Genomic DNA, 17,030 nt, shown 5'->3' with positions numbered 1-17,030 from the left:
GAATAGAGTTTCAAATCTGCCGCAAATCTTTTACATACTTACATAGTTTATAAGGTTAAAACAAAACAACAAAAAAAAACAAGAGTCCATTAAATTCAACCTGAAACCCTAATGTGTTACATAGTTCTTTAAGGGGTAATCCGGCGCTAAACATCTTATCCCCTATCATAGGGAGAGGAGCGTGACATCACGAGTGGCGGAGACGTGACGTCCCAAGAAAAGCCACCAAGGTCATTAATGGAATGGTATTAAATTACCAAGACAGGTTTTTAATTTTAGGATTATTTAGTTTAAAGACGTTTTAGGGGTGATCTGATCACAATGTCCAGATATATGAATGGACAATACAGAGATCTGTCTAGTGATCTTTTTATACCTAGGCCGGTAACCATGACAAGGGGGCATCTTTGCCTAAAGGAAAGGAGATTTCACCATCTTCACAGATGAGGATACTTTGCTGTAAGAAGTAAGACTATGGAACTCTCTTCCCGGTGATGTTGTGATAGCTGACTTATTTAACAATTTGATTAACAATTAAAAACTGGTTGTTTTCCTGCTAAAAAAAAAATAAAAAATAAACTATTACAAGTATTACAAGCTCCACTACAAGAGCCATAGATTCATTCTTATTGCCATTTTGGAGTTGGGAAGGTGTTTTTTTTTTGTCTGATATGGGGTAATTGGCATCAGCCTCGTAGGGAGTTTTGCCTTCCTCTGGATTAACACACCAACACAGATGGTTTTCTTTACTGTAAAAGCAGTGAGACTATGGATTTCTCTGCCAGATGAAGTGGTCATGGTGAACTCAATAAAAGAGTTCAAAAGAGGCCTGGATGTGTTTCTGGAGAGTAATAACATTGCAGGTTATGGATACTAGATCTATAGGGACAGAATGTTGATCGAGGGATTTATTCTGAATGCCAAATTTGCAGTCAGGTAGGAATTTATTTTCTTTGGTATGGGACAATTGGCATAAACCTCATAAGGGTTTTTCATAAGGGTTTGTTGCCTTCTTCTGGATCAACACAGTAGGGACATAATAGGGTTCTAGGTTCTTTTTTTAATCAAAAGGATAGGGGATAAGATGTTAGCCGCCACACCCCTCCCATAGACTTGCATTGAGTGAGTGGGGCGTGACTTCACGAGGGGCAGAGTCGTGACGTCACGATACTATGTCCCCTGCACCGCCTGTCATCAGCAACAGAGCGATCCCTTTAAGCAGGGGTGCTGTAGGAAAGATCGCGGGGGTCCTCAGCGGCGAGATCCCCGGGATTTAACATCTTATCCCCTATCCTTTTGATAGGGGATAAGAGTTTTGATAGGGGATAAGCCATGTTGTTCTTATACACAGGTGTCCAAACTGGACACCAAAATACATGTGTGGTCTGACTAGGGATTTATACGATGAACTACATGTGTGGTCTGACAAGTGAATTATACAAAGAAAAAGCTACGCTCATTGGCCCACGTTTATCATTGTAGGTGTAAGTGAAGCATTTTTTTACACCCTTTTTTGTGTGCTGGTAATGTGTAGGAGCACCAAATGTATAAAATGTTCACAGAGCATTTGATAAATTTTGTGCAGGTAAACATTTTCTGAAATTTCTCTCTTCACATACACCAAAAAGCTATGCCAGGTCTGGGATGGTGTAGTTTTAGACACTTTTCAGTGGCTTTGCGCCTTTTTTGTGCCTTTTTACAAAAAGGTGCAGTTCATAAATTGCAGTCCACGACATACACTGAATTGAAAAGCGTGTACTGCTACTCCAAAACATCTGGAATGACTAAAATATTCTACTACCAAAAGGCGCAAAATAACACACAGTGCACCAAAATAGCGCCTTTTATACGGAGAAAAAAAAGATGTAAACTCATTGATAAATGTCGGCCTATGACCTTGATACATCCCACTGGCTTATTAGCCTTGAAAACCTCTGCCTGGCACTGTTCACTAAACTTGAGTTTACGGTCTAACAGTACCTCAAAGTACTTTTTGGTAGTAGTTTATTCTAATGTTTTATTATTTAACACTTCATTGTTTTATGATGCAAGTGCATAACCTTACATTTACCCACGTTAAACTTAAAAGGGACAGGCTGTTAACCTGTACTAAACTCAATACACTAGGTTATAGTGCAGGTGAACAGCATCACAATGACGGGTCACTTACATAATTCTGTCTGGTGGATTAAAAGTTTTCCACTCCGATATCCTCATTGCTATAGCGCTGCTGTGCTCAATAAAAGGTGGGGAGCCAGCTGACCGAGCTCCTCTATACACAGCAGTATGGCCGCTTATCTGATGAATATTGAAATGTCTTCACTTTCACGTCCTTGTGACGTGAGAGCCTGTGGACATGAGTGCCACTCCCATGTAGGCTCCTGGGACTCATTAAAGGGGTACTCCAGCGCTAAGACATCTTATACCCAATCCTAAGGATAGGGGATAAGATGCCTGATCGCGGGTGTCCACCTCCCATAGGCTTGCATTGAGGGGGCGTGACATCACACGGGGCGGAGCCATGACATCACAACGCTCCGTCCCCGTGATCGCCAGTACACTCCGGAGACTGATTCTAACTGGGTGCTGCGTGCAAGATCACGGAGGTCCCCAGTGGCGGGACCCCGCAATCAGGCATTTTATCCCCTATCCTTTGGATAGGGGATAAGATGTCTTAGCGCCGGAGTACCCCTTTAATATAATGTTGTTCACCCATGTTATAACCCAGTGTGTTGGGTATAGTGCGGAGAACAGCCTGTTTCTCTTTAATTTACCATGTCTGTGCCCAAGCCTCCAGTTTTCCCAGATACCTCTGTAATATTATGTTATCCTCTTCTGTGGTGATCACCTTCTGTAATGCCATCAGCAAATTTTGAAATTCTACTCTGTACAAGGCCATTAATAAACATACTATGCAGGAAGATGTGTGCATGCCGACGTAAAACTAGTTACAGTGGTATGCCCCCGCACCTCAGAGCAGCTGCTCTCCCTCTCCGCTCTTAGAATTGTCTGTTGTTTGTATTTTGCAAATTAAGGAGTTTTGTAAAGACATCTACCGGGTGAGTGTGACTTCATTTTCTTTTCTGCTATTTTGGATGGTTTCCTGTACCTGTGTTGTTGCACACTTGAAGGAGTTTTAAGGGGAGATTTATCAAAACCTGTGCAGAGGAAAAATTTCCCAGTTGCCCATAGCAACCAATCAGATCGCTTCTTTCATTTTTAACAAGGCCTATGCAAAATGAAAGAAGCGAGCTGATTGGTTGCTATGGGCAACTGGGCAACTTTTGCTTTGCACAGGTTTTGATAAATCTCCCCCTTAGTCTCTTTACTGTACCATGGTGGAGTTCTTTGGCAGTTAGTGGATAGCAGTGCCTGATAGTCCTCAGTTTCCCTGTATGTGTTCAATAATAAACATATTGAAAAGAAGTGGACCCAGTGCTGACCCGCAACAGATCTGCAGATGATCTTCAGCAGATCCTGTACGTATGAACGTACTCTTAGGGTAGGGTCACACATGCCGTATTTTGCTGCACATTTTCTGCAACTGATTGACTTCAATGGGTCGAAAAAACATAACAGCGAAAAACGGCAAATGTTACCTTACCCTTAGACTATTTTAGGAACCTGCATAAACAGACAACAGGTCTCCTTCCAATTCTTTATATTCTCAGAAATCACAGCAACCCCCTCAACCTAACTTTTTATATGTGTTTGCATCTGTACTAGCAGGAAGCCACATAACAATAATATTTCTGGATCTCTGCCAACGGTGACCCACTATTACCAGCAAGAAAATGACATGCAGGTGTGGCCAAATCAAAAGTTAGTATCTTACCTGGTTTGGAACAAAGCTGACCTTTATCACTGCATTATTCTGTTCATGCAAATTCATGAACTCAACTCCAGGACTACCATATCTAATGAACATGGGTTAAGAAAATAAGAGGCAATGTAGGTAATAATGCAGCATAAAATCAAGTGAGCAAACTATTTGAAAATTTGTTAGTCTGAATCCAATTTGGAATGGGAAAACCTAGCGATCTGAGCAACTTCGAATGAGTGCGAATCACTGGTGCTGAACTTGCCAGGGCCAGTATTTAAAAAAACTTGCCAACCTGGGACATTGATCCATTGTGCTGTTTTGTTACCAAAAATTTACAATTGATGGTTACTGCTATGGGGGATATTGTTCCCTTCCATGTTGTTTGTTTGTTATGAAAAACTTTGATAAAAATGTACAGTTAAAAAAAAAAAAACTGCCAACCTGGTATGGATTTCTTGTGCAACAGTATGCAGTGTATACTATTAATGGTACACTATTCCAGAAAGGTCTCATAGTCATGGATTAGTTCCAAGAACATGAGTGAGTTTTCCTTGCTTCTCTGTCCTCAACACTTTAGGACAAGGTAAAGTTCAGAGCATGTCAGTACCGCCATTTAATTTGAAGCAACTGTGAAAAGCTATCCTGCATGTGCCAGTATTCCTGCAAAACAATTTCAACACCAAGTGGAATCTATGCCCTGACAAATTGCTGCAGTTCTCAAGGCCAAAGGATGTTAATTGCACTACTAGATGGGGGATTATTTATATTATTTTTTTAAATACTGACAGGGCAGACTGACAACACTCAAGGCCCCCCTGACCACATAAAGTAAGGGCCCACTGTGAAACTCCACCGCTAGCCCAATCTCTTCCACTATTCCTACCCAAACCCCTCCTCATGTCCCACCCCTACATTTCGGACTATGTCCAAAGTGTCTGACCACTTAGTCCACTCCTGCCTAGGGTCAAGAACTATCTTTATTGTGCAGATTACCAATTGCAAAAATTGTAGAGACCATAAGAGAATATTCCATGTTCAGCCACACCCACAAAGGTACCATATCATAGAATTTGCAGGGTTTACTACTGCCCCCAGCTGGCTCTGCACTTCTATTCCCATTCTCCTCTTGCAATGTTCACTGACATAACCTTGAAAGAAAATTTCCATCTTAACATGTTATGCTCCAAGGACATAACCTCAATTTACATTATATCTGTGTCTCCTCTTAACACTCCAGTACTGATAGAACCTCTAGAGACATTACATCATATGCGTCTGATATCAGCCACTCCTGAAGCGCCCTCTTCCTTCGGGAAGCACATGTTTTGGATACATTTAGAACTAGGACACATTTAAAACTTTCTCTTCTTTAAAATGGCAGACTTGGTTAAGTGCAGGAATTGTAGGGCATTTATTTCATGTTCCACTCTTTGGAGGTTTGGATGCTGTCTGATCTGTAGATAGTTCTCCTTACTGCAGCAGGAGATTGCATTGTTGAAATCTAAGATTTGTAAATTGTCTGTTAAACTCAGGCTGGGAATGTTGCAATGCCACTGCCACAGAGGCGCCCTAGACATGGAAGATGGATCACTGCAGGTTCTGGTAGACTAAAAGTTGTGGATAGAAGACATGTTTCGCAGTCCGTGGCTCTCCATAATTTATTTTTTGCTGCACTTTCAAAGTGTAAGGGCAACATGGCTCAGGCACAGAGGGTGAGGAACCATCATCTCCTATGTCTAGGGTATTGAAGACTGTAGCCAAAGACAAAAAGGATAAGGTGAGGACTGATAGGATGCAGCTGTTGGTAGGTGACTACCATAAGAGGTGTGGAGTTTGGGGAAAATGGTTTTGTGAGATGTATTCCTTGGGCTACTGCTAGCAGAGATAGGAAACATATTCTTAATATTGTTGAGCATGCAAAGCAGGAAGGGAAAGTGGACCTTCTTGTTTATCTAGGGACAAATGATCTGGTTTACAATGAGGTTTCACTAGTGAAGAAAGCTTTTAACACACTGCAATGATATACAGAAGATTGCATCCACTGTTTTATTCTCTGCTGTGGCTCCTGTGCAAAACCTTTAGAATGATGAACAGATGCATATTAGGAAATTCAACTTATGGCTTGGTGAATGGTGTTGGAAGAAAGGTTTTGGCTTTGTGTCTCACGATGCATGGCTCCAGTAGGAATAGAAAGCAACTGTACAAGAAAGATGGTTTGCATCTTTCTCTCAAGGGGACAAATGTCCTCAGTAAACAGCTCAAAGTATTTTCTAAAAAGTATTTAACTGGTTAATGACCCAGGACATGTCCTTGTGCTGTTAACAGTGTATGGCGTGGGCTCCTGACTCGAGCCCATGCCATACCGGATGGTCCTCAGCTGATTCTTGTAGCTGAGGGCCGTCGTTAATAGCAGACATGTAGAGATCGCCGCGGCTGGTGCACCCTCTAAAGGGACCTTTAAACAGTCCCTGATAGCCTGAGAGTGGGGGGGGGGGGAATCCACTTCTGAGGTAGCTGGAGGGCTTATCTCCGTTCCTGTTGCTGCAGCGGCTCCCGCAGTAAAAGGGCCTGGCTGGACCAGGCTTTATCAATCGAACGCAGAGCACACAGATAAATGTAGATACATATTTGGTATCGCCGCGTGCGTAAATATCTGAACTATTAAAATAAAATGTTAATGATACAGTACAGTGAACGGCGTGAACGTAAAAATAAAAAGAAAGTCCAAAATAGCTGCTTTTTTATAACATTTTATTCCAACAAAAAATGTATAAAAAATGTATTAAAAGTTGTATATAAGCAAATATGGTATTAATAAAAAGTACCGATCACGGCGCATAAAATGAGCCCTCATACCGACGCTTATACGGAAAAATGAGTATATGCCGCTTATACGGAAAAAGTTATAGGTCTTCAAAATAGGGGGATTTTAAACGCACTAATTTGGTTAAAAAGTTTGTGATTTTTTTTTTAAGCGCAACAGTAATAGAAAAGTATGTTATCATGGGTATCATTTAAATCGTATTGACCCAAAGAATAAATAACACGTCATTTTTACCGTCAATTGTACGGCGTGAAAACGAAACCTTCCAAAATTAGCAAAATTGCTGTTTTCTTTTTAATTTCCCCATACAAATAGTATTTTTTTAGTTGCGCCATACATTTTATGGCAAAGTGAGTGATGGCATTACAACGGACAACTGTCACGCAAAAAACAAGCCCTCATACTAGTCTGTGGATGAAAATATTATGAGTTATGATTTTTTGAAGGCGAGGAGGAAAAAAAGAAAACATTAAAATAAAATTGTCTGCGTCCTTAAGGCCCAAATGGGCTGCGTCCTTAAGGGGTTAAAGTGAACGTACATAGGTCTAATAGTTTTTCCAATGTAGTAAAATTCACATTTACAAACTAAAGCATAGACAGCAAAACGGGTTTTACATGTAATAAACTGGTTTATGCATAAAGTCTCAGGTCCCAAACATATGTGATTAGTACTGAGTAAATGTTCATTAGTATTGAGTAAATGTTGCAAGTATTTACATATGTTATCAAACATGATGAACATCAAAACGATATTACACACCTGCGGTTTTTAGGGCTGGTAATTCAAGAGACACCTCCTCGCGATGGAGACAGAAAAAAACTATTGCTGCAAAAAGAGACAGAACTGATCCTAAGGACTGAGGCTTTAGGTCCCTTAGGCCTGAACACACGTAGCGATTTAAATGCGTTTCCACCAGAACGCTTTCAGTCACAGCAGTACGCGAGTCGGAGTAATCACTTCTATACAAAAGTATGTTACAGATTAAATAGCTTTACCTCCTTTCTGGTTTGCCGATTTAACTGTTTCAATTTTTATAAATGTATAGAGTCTACATATAAATATAACTGCTTCGGGGCTTCAGGTGAAGTCTAGGTGCAGGGAAATTGTGTTATCATTTAGAGCAAACTATTGAAGTATTCAGAAAATATATACATAAGTAAAGTAGAGTAAAAGAACAAAAGAAAAAAAGAAAAAAAAGAACATATTTAGTAACACAAAGAAGTCTAAATAGTGAAAAATTGAATTAAAGTGAACAATAAATATTGAAACATCGTAATGAAAGTATTATATGAAGAGTGCATATATTTCTTGTTAATAACCATCAACCTTCCAAAAAATATATGTTTTTATTCTTTTGGTATTTTTATATTTGCTATTTATTATTATTATTTTTTTGGTTTTTCATCTTTTATGTGATTTTGTACACTTTTTGATAAAGTTTTGTAATGACAGTGTATAAATAGGTGGAGGGGAGGTGTGTTAACCATTGGCCACGATTAAGCACATGTGAGCGAGAAACGGCCTGTCGGCCACAGTTGTATCCATGACCAGATGGAATAAATTCTGAGTAACTGCAGTTCCAGTGCCTCCTCAGTTTTCTTTTTATCATTTGATTTTAAATTTAGTATTCACAAATGGAAATTCGGTATCTGACATAACTGTAGGTGAAAGCTTGGGATCTAGTGATCACCAGTCAGTGTGGTTTAACCCCTTAACGACGCAGGACGTATATTTACGTCCTGCGCCGGCTCCCGCGATATGAAGCGGGATCGCGCCGCGATCCCGCATCATATCGCGTGGGTCCCGGCGCTAATCAACGGCCGGGACCCGCGGCTAATACCACACATCGCCGATCGCGGCGATGTGCGGTATTAACCCTTTAGAAGCGGCGGTCAAAGCTGACCGCCGCTTCTAAAGTGAAACTGAAAGTATCCCGGCTGCTCAGTCGGGCTGTTCGGGACCGCCGCGGTGAAATCGCGGCGTCCCGAACAGCTGATCGGACACCGGGAGGGCTCTTACCTGCCTCCTCGGTGTCCGATCGACGAATGACTGCTCCGTGCCTGAGATCCAGGCAGGAGCAGTCAAGCGCCGATAATGCTGATCACAGGCGTGTTAATACACGCCAGTGATCAGCATAGGAGATCAGTGTGTGCAGTGTTATAGGTCCCTATGGGACCTATAACACTGCAAAAAGAATGTAAAAAAAAAAGTGTTAATAAAGGTCATTTAACCCCTTCCCTAATAAAAGTTTGAATCACCCCCCTTTTCCCATAAAAAAAATAAAACAGTGTAAAAAAATAAATAAACATATGTGGTATCGCCGCGTGCATAAATGTCCGAACTATAAAAATATATCATTAATTAAGCCGTACGGTCAATGGCGTACGCGCAAAAAAATTCAAAAGTCCAAAAAGCGTATTTTGGTAACTTTTTATAACATTAAAAAATGAATAAAAAGTGATCAAAAAGTCAGATCAAAACAAAAATCATACCAATAAAAACTTCAGATCACGGCGCAAAAAATGGGTCCTCATACCGCCCCGTACGTGGAAAAATAAAAAAGTTATAGGGGTCAGAAGATGACATTTTTAAACGTATAAATTTTCCTGCATGTAGTTATGATTTTTTCCAGAAGTGCGACAAAATCAAACCTATATAAGTAGGGTATCATTTTAACCGTATGGACCTACAGAATAATGATAAGGTGTAATTTTTACCGAAATATGCACTGCGTAGAAACGGAAGCCCCCAAAAGTTACAAAATGGCGTTTTTTTTTCGATTTTGTCGCACAATGATTTTTTTCCGTTTCGCCGTGCATTTTTGGGTAAAATGACTAATGTCACTGCAAAGTAGAATTGGCAACGCAAAAAATATGGATTTTTAGGTGGAAAATTGAAAAGGTTATGATTTTTAAAAGGTATGGAGGAAAAAACGAAAGTGCAAAAACGGAAAAACCCTGAGTCCTTAAGGGGTTAATATAAGAACAGTCCAGCAGAGAAGGTTGGCACTGTAGGTATGGTGCTCGAGAATCTTTCTTCAAGTATGATCATTTATGTTTATATCTATGTTCTTGTTTTTGTTTGTGGTGGCTACTAGGCAATGGATGACATTGCAATTAAGGGACTAACATTTATAAAGAGCGTCTTACCAGTTTTGTGTTATGCAATTGAGAAAGGCATGCATGCTGCCAGCACTTCGTATTACTTTCTGCCAAAGTAAATACATGGAGATTTGAGCAACATATTTTGGAGTGCCGGGATTTCCTTATTCATTGGATATTATCAGAACAGAGTCCCACAACACAAAAACAAAACAGCTTTTCTAAAATGGGATTAGTGGTTAACCGTTTCAATGGAGTCCAGAAGAAATGGGATTACTTAAAATTTGCATTATTAAAGGCAACAGATAATTGTGATAGGCTTGTCAGTAAATACATAAAAGGGAATTAAAACGATAAAGGAGGTGAGTATACTGTATTTAAAAGAATAAAAACTACCACAAGAGGACAGTTTTAAATTAGAGGGGCAAAGGTTTAAAAGTAATATGAGGAAGCATTAGTTTACTGAGAGTAGTTGATGCATGGAATAGCCTTCCTGCAGAAATGGTAGCTGCAAGTACAGTGAAGGCGTTTAAGCATGCATGGGATAGGCATAAGGCTATCCTTCATATAAGATAGAGATAGGTACAGTATAAGGCTATCCTTCATATAAGGCAGAGACAAGAAAGGTTCATAAGTATTTAGAATATTGTGCCAAATTCCACCCCACCACATACTAAAACATACCTGTTCCCCAGCTTTCCCAGGGTCCTGCAGAAACTATATATCAGGAGACTAGGAAAGCTGGGTGACAGGCAGTACACAGTGCCCTGTGGGGCCCAGGCCCATGACAGCAAGTACTGCTTTGATGACAGATGGGCGACAGAAAGGTCCTTTTTGGAAAGGCCAGGCTCTTGGAATGTGTCCGAAGAGTCCAAAAGTCCAGTCAGACCTTGAATGCAGATGATTGACAAAGGATACAACTTAATGGCTCCAGAACGGGTTCCAATCGCCATGAGACGAAGAGAGTCGCTAAACCCCAGGGCACTAGGTTGGTGAGGAAATCCGTGTTCGACGGTCTACAAGAAAAAAAAAAAGTTAGAAGGGAGAGTAAAATATGAACAATATTGGTGTTAAAAATTTTTCTGGCGTTTCAATCTTCAAAGTGTCCACTTTGTTCAGATGGACAAATATGTAATGCAAGGATGAGCTCAGCCAACAATAATATAAACAGGGTTGTGACCAATGTGAACAATACTACATCCAAAGACCTCAAAGAAAAAAAAGATTAACACCAATGAAGGCACACACCTAAATACATATACAGTGATCCCCCGACCTACGATGGCCCCGACATACGATCATTTCAACATACGATGGCCTCTCAGAGGCCATCGCATGTTGAAGGCAGCATCAACATACGATGCTTTAGTATGTCGGGGCCATCGCATAAATGGCTATTCGGCAGCGCAGACTGCTTCAGCTGCAACCGGATAGCCGTTTACGGCGACCCGTGTGGTCCGCTGACGATCACTTATCGGTCCTCGGGGCTCCGGCGTGTCCTCTTCGGGATCCCCTGCGCTCTCCATCGTCGTCATCACGTCACTGCGCACACCATCCTGTCATCCAAGAGGAGCGGCGTGCGTAGCGACGTGATGGCGGCAACGGAGAGCGAGGATGTTGGAGAAACAGAGGCCTTGCCGGAGCGTCGGGGACACCCCGGGGACGCGGCGACAGCGATGGAAGGCGACATTCAGGGTAGCGGTGACGATCCGGAGCGGCGGGGACACGTGAGTATAACCTCCAATACCAGTGGTCTTCAACCTTCGGGCCTCCAGATGTTGCAAAACTACAACTCCCAGCATGCCCGGACAGTCAACGGCTGTCTGGGCATGCTGGGTGTTGTAGTTTTGCAACATCTGGAGGTCCGCAGGTTGTAGACCACTGTCCTATACTTTACATTGCATGGATCCCTCAACATACGATGGTTTCAACAAACGATGGTCCATTTGGAACGGATTACTATTGTATGTTGAGGGACCACTGTATTGCAAAAATGTACCTTTATTAAATAACATTAAAAAAAGTATACAAAATGTGTACATACACTTAAAAAACAATTATAAAGGGTTTGAGCTTGAACCCCCTCCCCTGCACAACAAATGTGCCCCTCCTAAAAGGCACCAGTCTATATCTTATGATTATTGTAGGGACTTAAAAATTTCACTTTTATTTCTTTGTTTAACCCCTTCCCGACCTATGACATACCTGTACGTCATGGGTGGCAAGGTGTTCCCGACCCATGACATACAGGTACGTCATGAACATTTTTGCCGCTACTCGCGGCATCCCGCAGCGCCCTGATAGCCAGCCATCTTACCATGCGACCACGGGGGGTTTCATCCCCCACCCCCCCCAGCGATCGCTGCTATCAGCTGGTCAAATCTGACTAGCTGATAGCAGCGCCGTGTGTGAGTCCCGATCACGGGGATCGGGACACACACCGCTCTGCTAAGTGTCCCTGACCCGTCCCCCGGCGTCACTTACCCGTCCATGCGGCGTCCCGAGCGGTCCCGGAGCGAGCGGTGTCCTCCAGGCGGTGCTGCGTCCCGGCGGTGAGTTTCCGGCAGCAGTGCGGCATCTTCATTGGCAGCAGTGAGATCGCCGTAAAGCGATCTCACTGCTGCCTCTGGGAGTTTCAAAACTGCAACTCCCAGCATGCCCAGACAGCTTTTGGCTTTCTGGGCATGCTGGGAGATGTAGTTTTGCAACATCTGGAGGTCCACAGTTTGGAGACCACTGTATAATGGTCTCCAATCTGTGCTCTTCCAGATGTTGCAAAACTACAAATCTCAGCATGCTCAGTCTGTCCAGGCATGCTGGGAGTTGTAGTTCTCTAACATCTGGAAGAGCCCAGATTGGAGACCATTATACAGTGGTCTCCAAACTGTGGACCTCCAGATGTTGCAAAACTACAACTCCCAGCATGCCCAGACTGCCCAAGCATGCTGGAAGTTGTAGTTCGGCAACATCTGATCCTTCAGATATTGCCGAACTACAACTTCCAGCATGCCTTGACAGTCTGGGCATGCTGGGAGTTGTAGTTTTGCAACAACTGGAGGCACACTAGTTGGGAAACATTGTCCGTTTCCTACCTCAGTGCCTCCAGCTGTTGCAATTGTAAAGCAGTGCACATTTATGACAAACAATAGACCACAGGATCCTTATATAGTAGGTGTTTTATAAATACTCACACCCTATATACTTGTTTAATTCCCAAGTTGCAGGATTACATCTCTGCATCATGTGCATTCATCATTGCACATAGTCCCATTGGTTAAGCAGCATATATAAGAGTCTATTATTGCACAGTCCCGTGTGACAATTCATACATGCAGGATTCCTTTCTATTAACTATTGGGAAAAGTCGGGAACATTTTCTGACCAGCTTTTTCTAGGTCGATATTTCCAGCCATTTACCCACAGGATTTTCTGTGAATTCCATAGTAAATCGATCGGGTTGTGAAACCATGCCCCCTTTTGGCCGGCCACGCCCATGTTTGTGGCAGATCACGCCCCTTTTTCGGGCTTGTCGGATTTTTCAGGCGCACACTGTCGCACACATGTCTCAGACAAAATAACCAGACAAAAACTGGTCGGTTTCAGCTTAGTAAATGAGGCCCAATGTGTCTGGAATTGAAGGCCATGTGCACAACCCCCATGGTGCCAGAACAGTGGACCCCCCCACATGTGACCCCATTTTGGAAACTACACCCCTCATGGAATGTAATAAGGGGTGCAGTGATCATTTACACCCCACAGGTGTCTGACAGATTTTTTGAACAATGGTCCGTGAAAATGAAAAATTTAATTTTTAATTTGCATTAATTTTTAATTTGCAAAGCCAACTGTTCCAAAGATCTGTCAAAAGCCAGTGGTGTGTAAATGCTCACAGCACCCCTTATTACATTCTGTGAGGGGTGTAGTTTCCAAAATGGGGTACACTGTTCTGGCAGCATGGGGGCTTTGTAAATGCACATGGCCCCCGACTTCCATTCCAAACAAATTCTCTCCAAAAGCACAATGGCGCTCATTCTCTTCTGAGCATTGCAGTTTGCCCGCAGAGCACTTTACATCCACTTATGGGGTATTTAGACAAAAATTTGGGGGTCTTTTTCTCCTATTACCCCTTGTGAAAATGAAAAATTTGGGGTAACACCAGCATTTTAGTGAAAAAAATCTAATTTTAAATTTTCACGTCCAACTTGAGCGGAAATTTGTCAAGCACCGGTTGGGTGTAAAGGCTCACCGTACCCCTTGTTACATGCCTTGAGGGGTGTTGTTTCCCAAATAGTGTGCCATGTGTGGCTTTTTTGCTGTTCTGGCACCATAGGGGCTTCCTAAATGTGACATGCCCCCCAAAAACCATTTCAGCAAAATTTGCTTTCCAAAAGCCAAATGTGGCTCCTTCTCTTCTGAGCATTGTAGTGCACCCGCAGAGCACTTTATGTCCACACATGGGGTATTTCCCTACTCAGAAGAAATGGGGTTACAAATTTGGGGGGCATTTTCTCCTATTACCTCTTGTAAAAATTGTTAATTTGGTGAAAAAACGGCATTTTAGTGAAAAAAAAATGTCTTCTTCATTTACACATCCAACTTTACCGAAAAGTCGGCAAACACCTGTGAGGCGTTAAGGCTCACTCCTTGTTACATGCCATGAGGGGTGTAGTTTCCAAAATAGTATGCCATGTGGTTTTTTTTTCTGTTATGGCACCATACGGGCTTCCTAATTGTGACATCCCCCCCCCCTCCAAAAAAAAAAAAAAAAAACATTTCAGCAAAATTCACTTTCCAAAATCCCATTGTCGCTCCTTCGCTTCTGAGCCCTCTAGTGCACCCATAGAGCACTTTACGTTCACATATGAGGTATTTCCTTACTCGAGAGAAATTGAGTTACACGTTTTGTGGGGCTTTTTCTCCTTTTACCCCTTGTAAAAATTCAAAATCTGGGGCTACAAGAACATGTTTAGTGTAAAAAATGAGATTTTGAATTTTCTCCTTCACTTTGCTGCTATTCCTGTGAAAAACCTAAAGGATTAACAAGCTTTCTGAATGTCATTTTAAATACTTTGAGGGGTGCAGTTTTTATAATGGGGTCATATATGGGTATTTCTAATACAAAGGTATCTCAAATTCACTTCAAAGCTGGTCCCTGAAAAATTCTGATTTTGAGAATTTTGTGAAAAATTGGAAAATTGCTGCTGAACTTTGAAGCTATCTGATGTCTTCCAAAAGTAAAACATGTCAACTTTATGATGCAAACATAAAGTAGACATATTGTATATGTGTATCAATATATAATTTATTTGGTATGTCTATTTTCCTTACAAGCAGAGAGCTTCAAAGATAGAAAAATGCAAAGATGGTCAGATGTGCAAAAAATGCTCTGGTCCTTAAAGGGGTACTCTGCCACGCCCCCTCCCATAGACTTGCATAGCGGGGGCGTGGGTGACGTCATACGGGGGGGCGGAGCCGTGATGTCACGATACTCCGGCCCTGTGGTCGCCACCCGGCTGTTTGTGAGCTGGCACCACAGCATGCAGCTCAAACATGTGGGTGGTGAATACAAGATTGCGGGGGTCCCCAGCGGCGGGACCTCCGCGGTGAGACATCTTATCCCTTATCCTTTGGATAGGGGACAAGATGTCTCAGGGCCTGAGTTAAGTTGAAATGGGCTTGGTCTGTAAGGGGTTAAAGGGGTTTTCTGGAATTTTCGGTTTTCTTTCTTTGACTGAAAGACAGGGACAGCAAAGTTAATCTATTTACTAATATACTTAACTTGCCTGTGTTTGAAGGCTGGTATCAAATTTCTTTGTCTTTCCCCGGAAGTTCATTTTCTGCACCCTACAAATATTGTGTTGAGTGTCAGGTCAGGTGTCAGTGTCAGGTACTAAAAGAGGCTGCTTTGTTGTTTGTGAAGTCAGCCCCTTGATGATTTACCGATGTATATGCGTTTGCATTCATCATCACACAGATCCACAGCTTGTTTGTCAGGTTGTGCTGTGCTGCAATAAGAGAGGCGACTGATGTGTCACCTCCCACATTGAAACAAAGGATCCTGGGGATTGTAGTCTGAGGGAGGCCACAGAAACAGGAAGTAGCTAGCTCCCCAAAACAAGTCAGCAGCGTGATGTTGACACAGGAAATGGCAATTCCCCACCAACAGAAGCACAGATGCTTGGTAAACATATCCATTACTGTATAACACTTAAAGGGTACCTCTCATCAAAAAAATGTTTGATATATTATAGATTAATATATGCAGAATAACTTTACAATTGCATGTTATTAAAAAATATGCTTCTTTCTATTTAATTTTCCACTTTGAAGAAATGACCACTAGGGGTCTCCCTACCAGTCCTGGCAGCAAGCATTTCAGACTCATGCTGGAGTCCTAAACACTACGAGCTGCCAGTCTGCTTTGTTCACAAAGGAGAACACTCAGAGCTGCCAGTCTGCTTTGTTCACAGCCTGTTTGGCTGTGAACAAAGCAGGCTGGCAGCTCTGAGTGTTTAGGACTCCAGCATGAGTCAGAAATGCTTGCTGACAGGACTGATCGGGAAAAATACAATAGAAAGAAGCATATTTTTCATTAACATGCTATTGGAAAGTTATTAAACATTCATTAATCTAAAATATATCAAAAGTTTATTTGATGAGAGGTACCCTTTAATTTGGAAAGGTACCTTATGTTGGATAACCCCTTTAATATAACAAAACCCCTGTTGATAATCTTTTAAAAGGATTTTTTTAAAGTAACTCTTTAAAGGCTTTTATGTTTTTTAAGTAGGTATTGCCACGTTCGTAATGACTTATACAATAAAAGGATAATGTTATCTATCCCGCACGGCAAACACCATTAGAAAAAATAATAATAATAACAATATATTTTTTTTAATCCACTGGTGCCAGAAAGTTAAACAGATTTGTAAATTACATCTATTCGTAAATCTTAATCCTTCCAGTACATTTCAGCTGCTGTATGCTCCACAGGAAGTTGAGCAATTCTTTTCAGTCTGACCACAGTACTCTCTGCTTACACCTCTGAACATGTCAGGAACTGTCTGGAGCAGAAGAGGCTTGCTATGGGATTTGCTCCTTCTCTGGACAGTTCCTGACATAGACAGAGGTGTCAGAAGAGAGCACCGAGGTCAGACTGAAAACATAGTAACATAGTTCATAAGGTTGAAAAAACAGATTTGTAAATTACTTCTATTTAAAAATCTTAATCCTTCCAGCACTTATCAGCTGCTATATGTTACATAGGAAGTTCTTTTATTT

General features: G+C 41.8%; 1 protein-coding gene across 9 annotated transcripts in view; it reads right to left on the bottom strand.

Moving 5' to 3' along the window:
* Positions 1–17,030, bottom strand: part of LLGL2 (LLGL scribble cell polarity complex component 2) — a 578,766-nt gene that overhangs the window by 481,780 nt on the left and 79,956 nt on the right. For 7 of the 9 annotated variants that reach the window (XM_056550314.1, XM_056550313.1, XM_056550316.1 and 4 more), the window contains exons 4-5: positions 10,668–10,765; positions 3,836–3,917 (exon numbers count right to left, since the gene is read on the bottom strand). In XM_056550314.1, the coding sequence (XP_056406289.1) occupies positions 3,836–3,917; positions 10,668–10,765 (180 nt within the window). Of the gene's footprint in view, positions 1–3,835; positions 3,918–4,264; positions 4,399–10,667; positions 10,766–17,030 lie in introns of those variants that run through there. The other 2 variants (XM_056550322.1, XM_056550324.1) reach the window with 2 other exon arrangements.

Source organism: Hyla sarda, chromosome 13 (genome assembly GCF_029499605.1).
Source record: "Hyla sarda isolate aHylSar1 chromosome 13, aHylSar1.hap1, whole genome shotgun sequence".
Taxonomy (NCBI): Eukaryota; Metazoa; Chordata; class Amphibia; order Anura; family Hylidae; genus Hyla; species Hyla sarda.
Note: the sequence above shows the minus strand (reverse complement) of the source record. Positions and strands in the feature narration are given on the sequence as shown.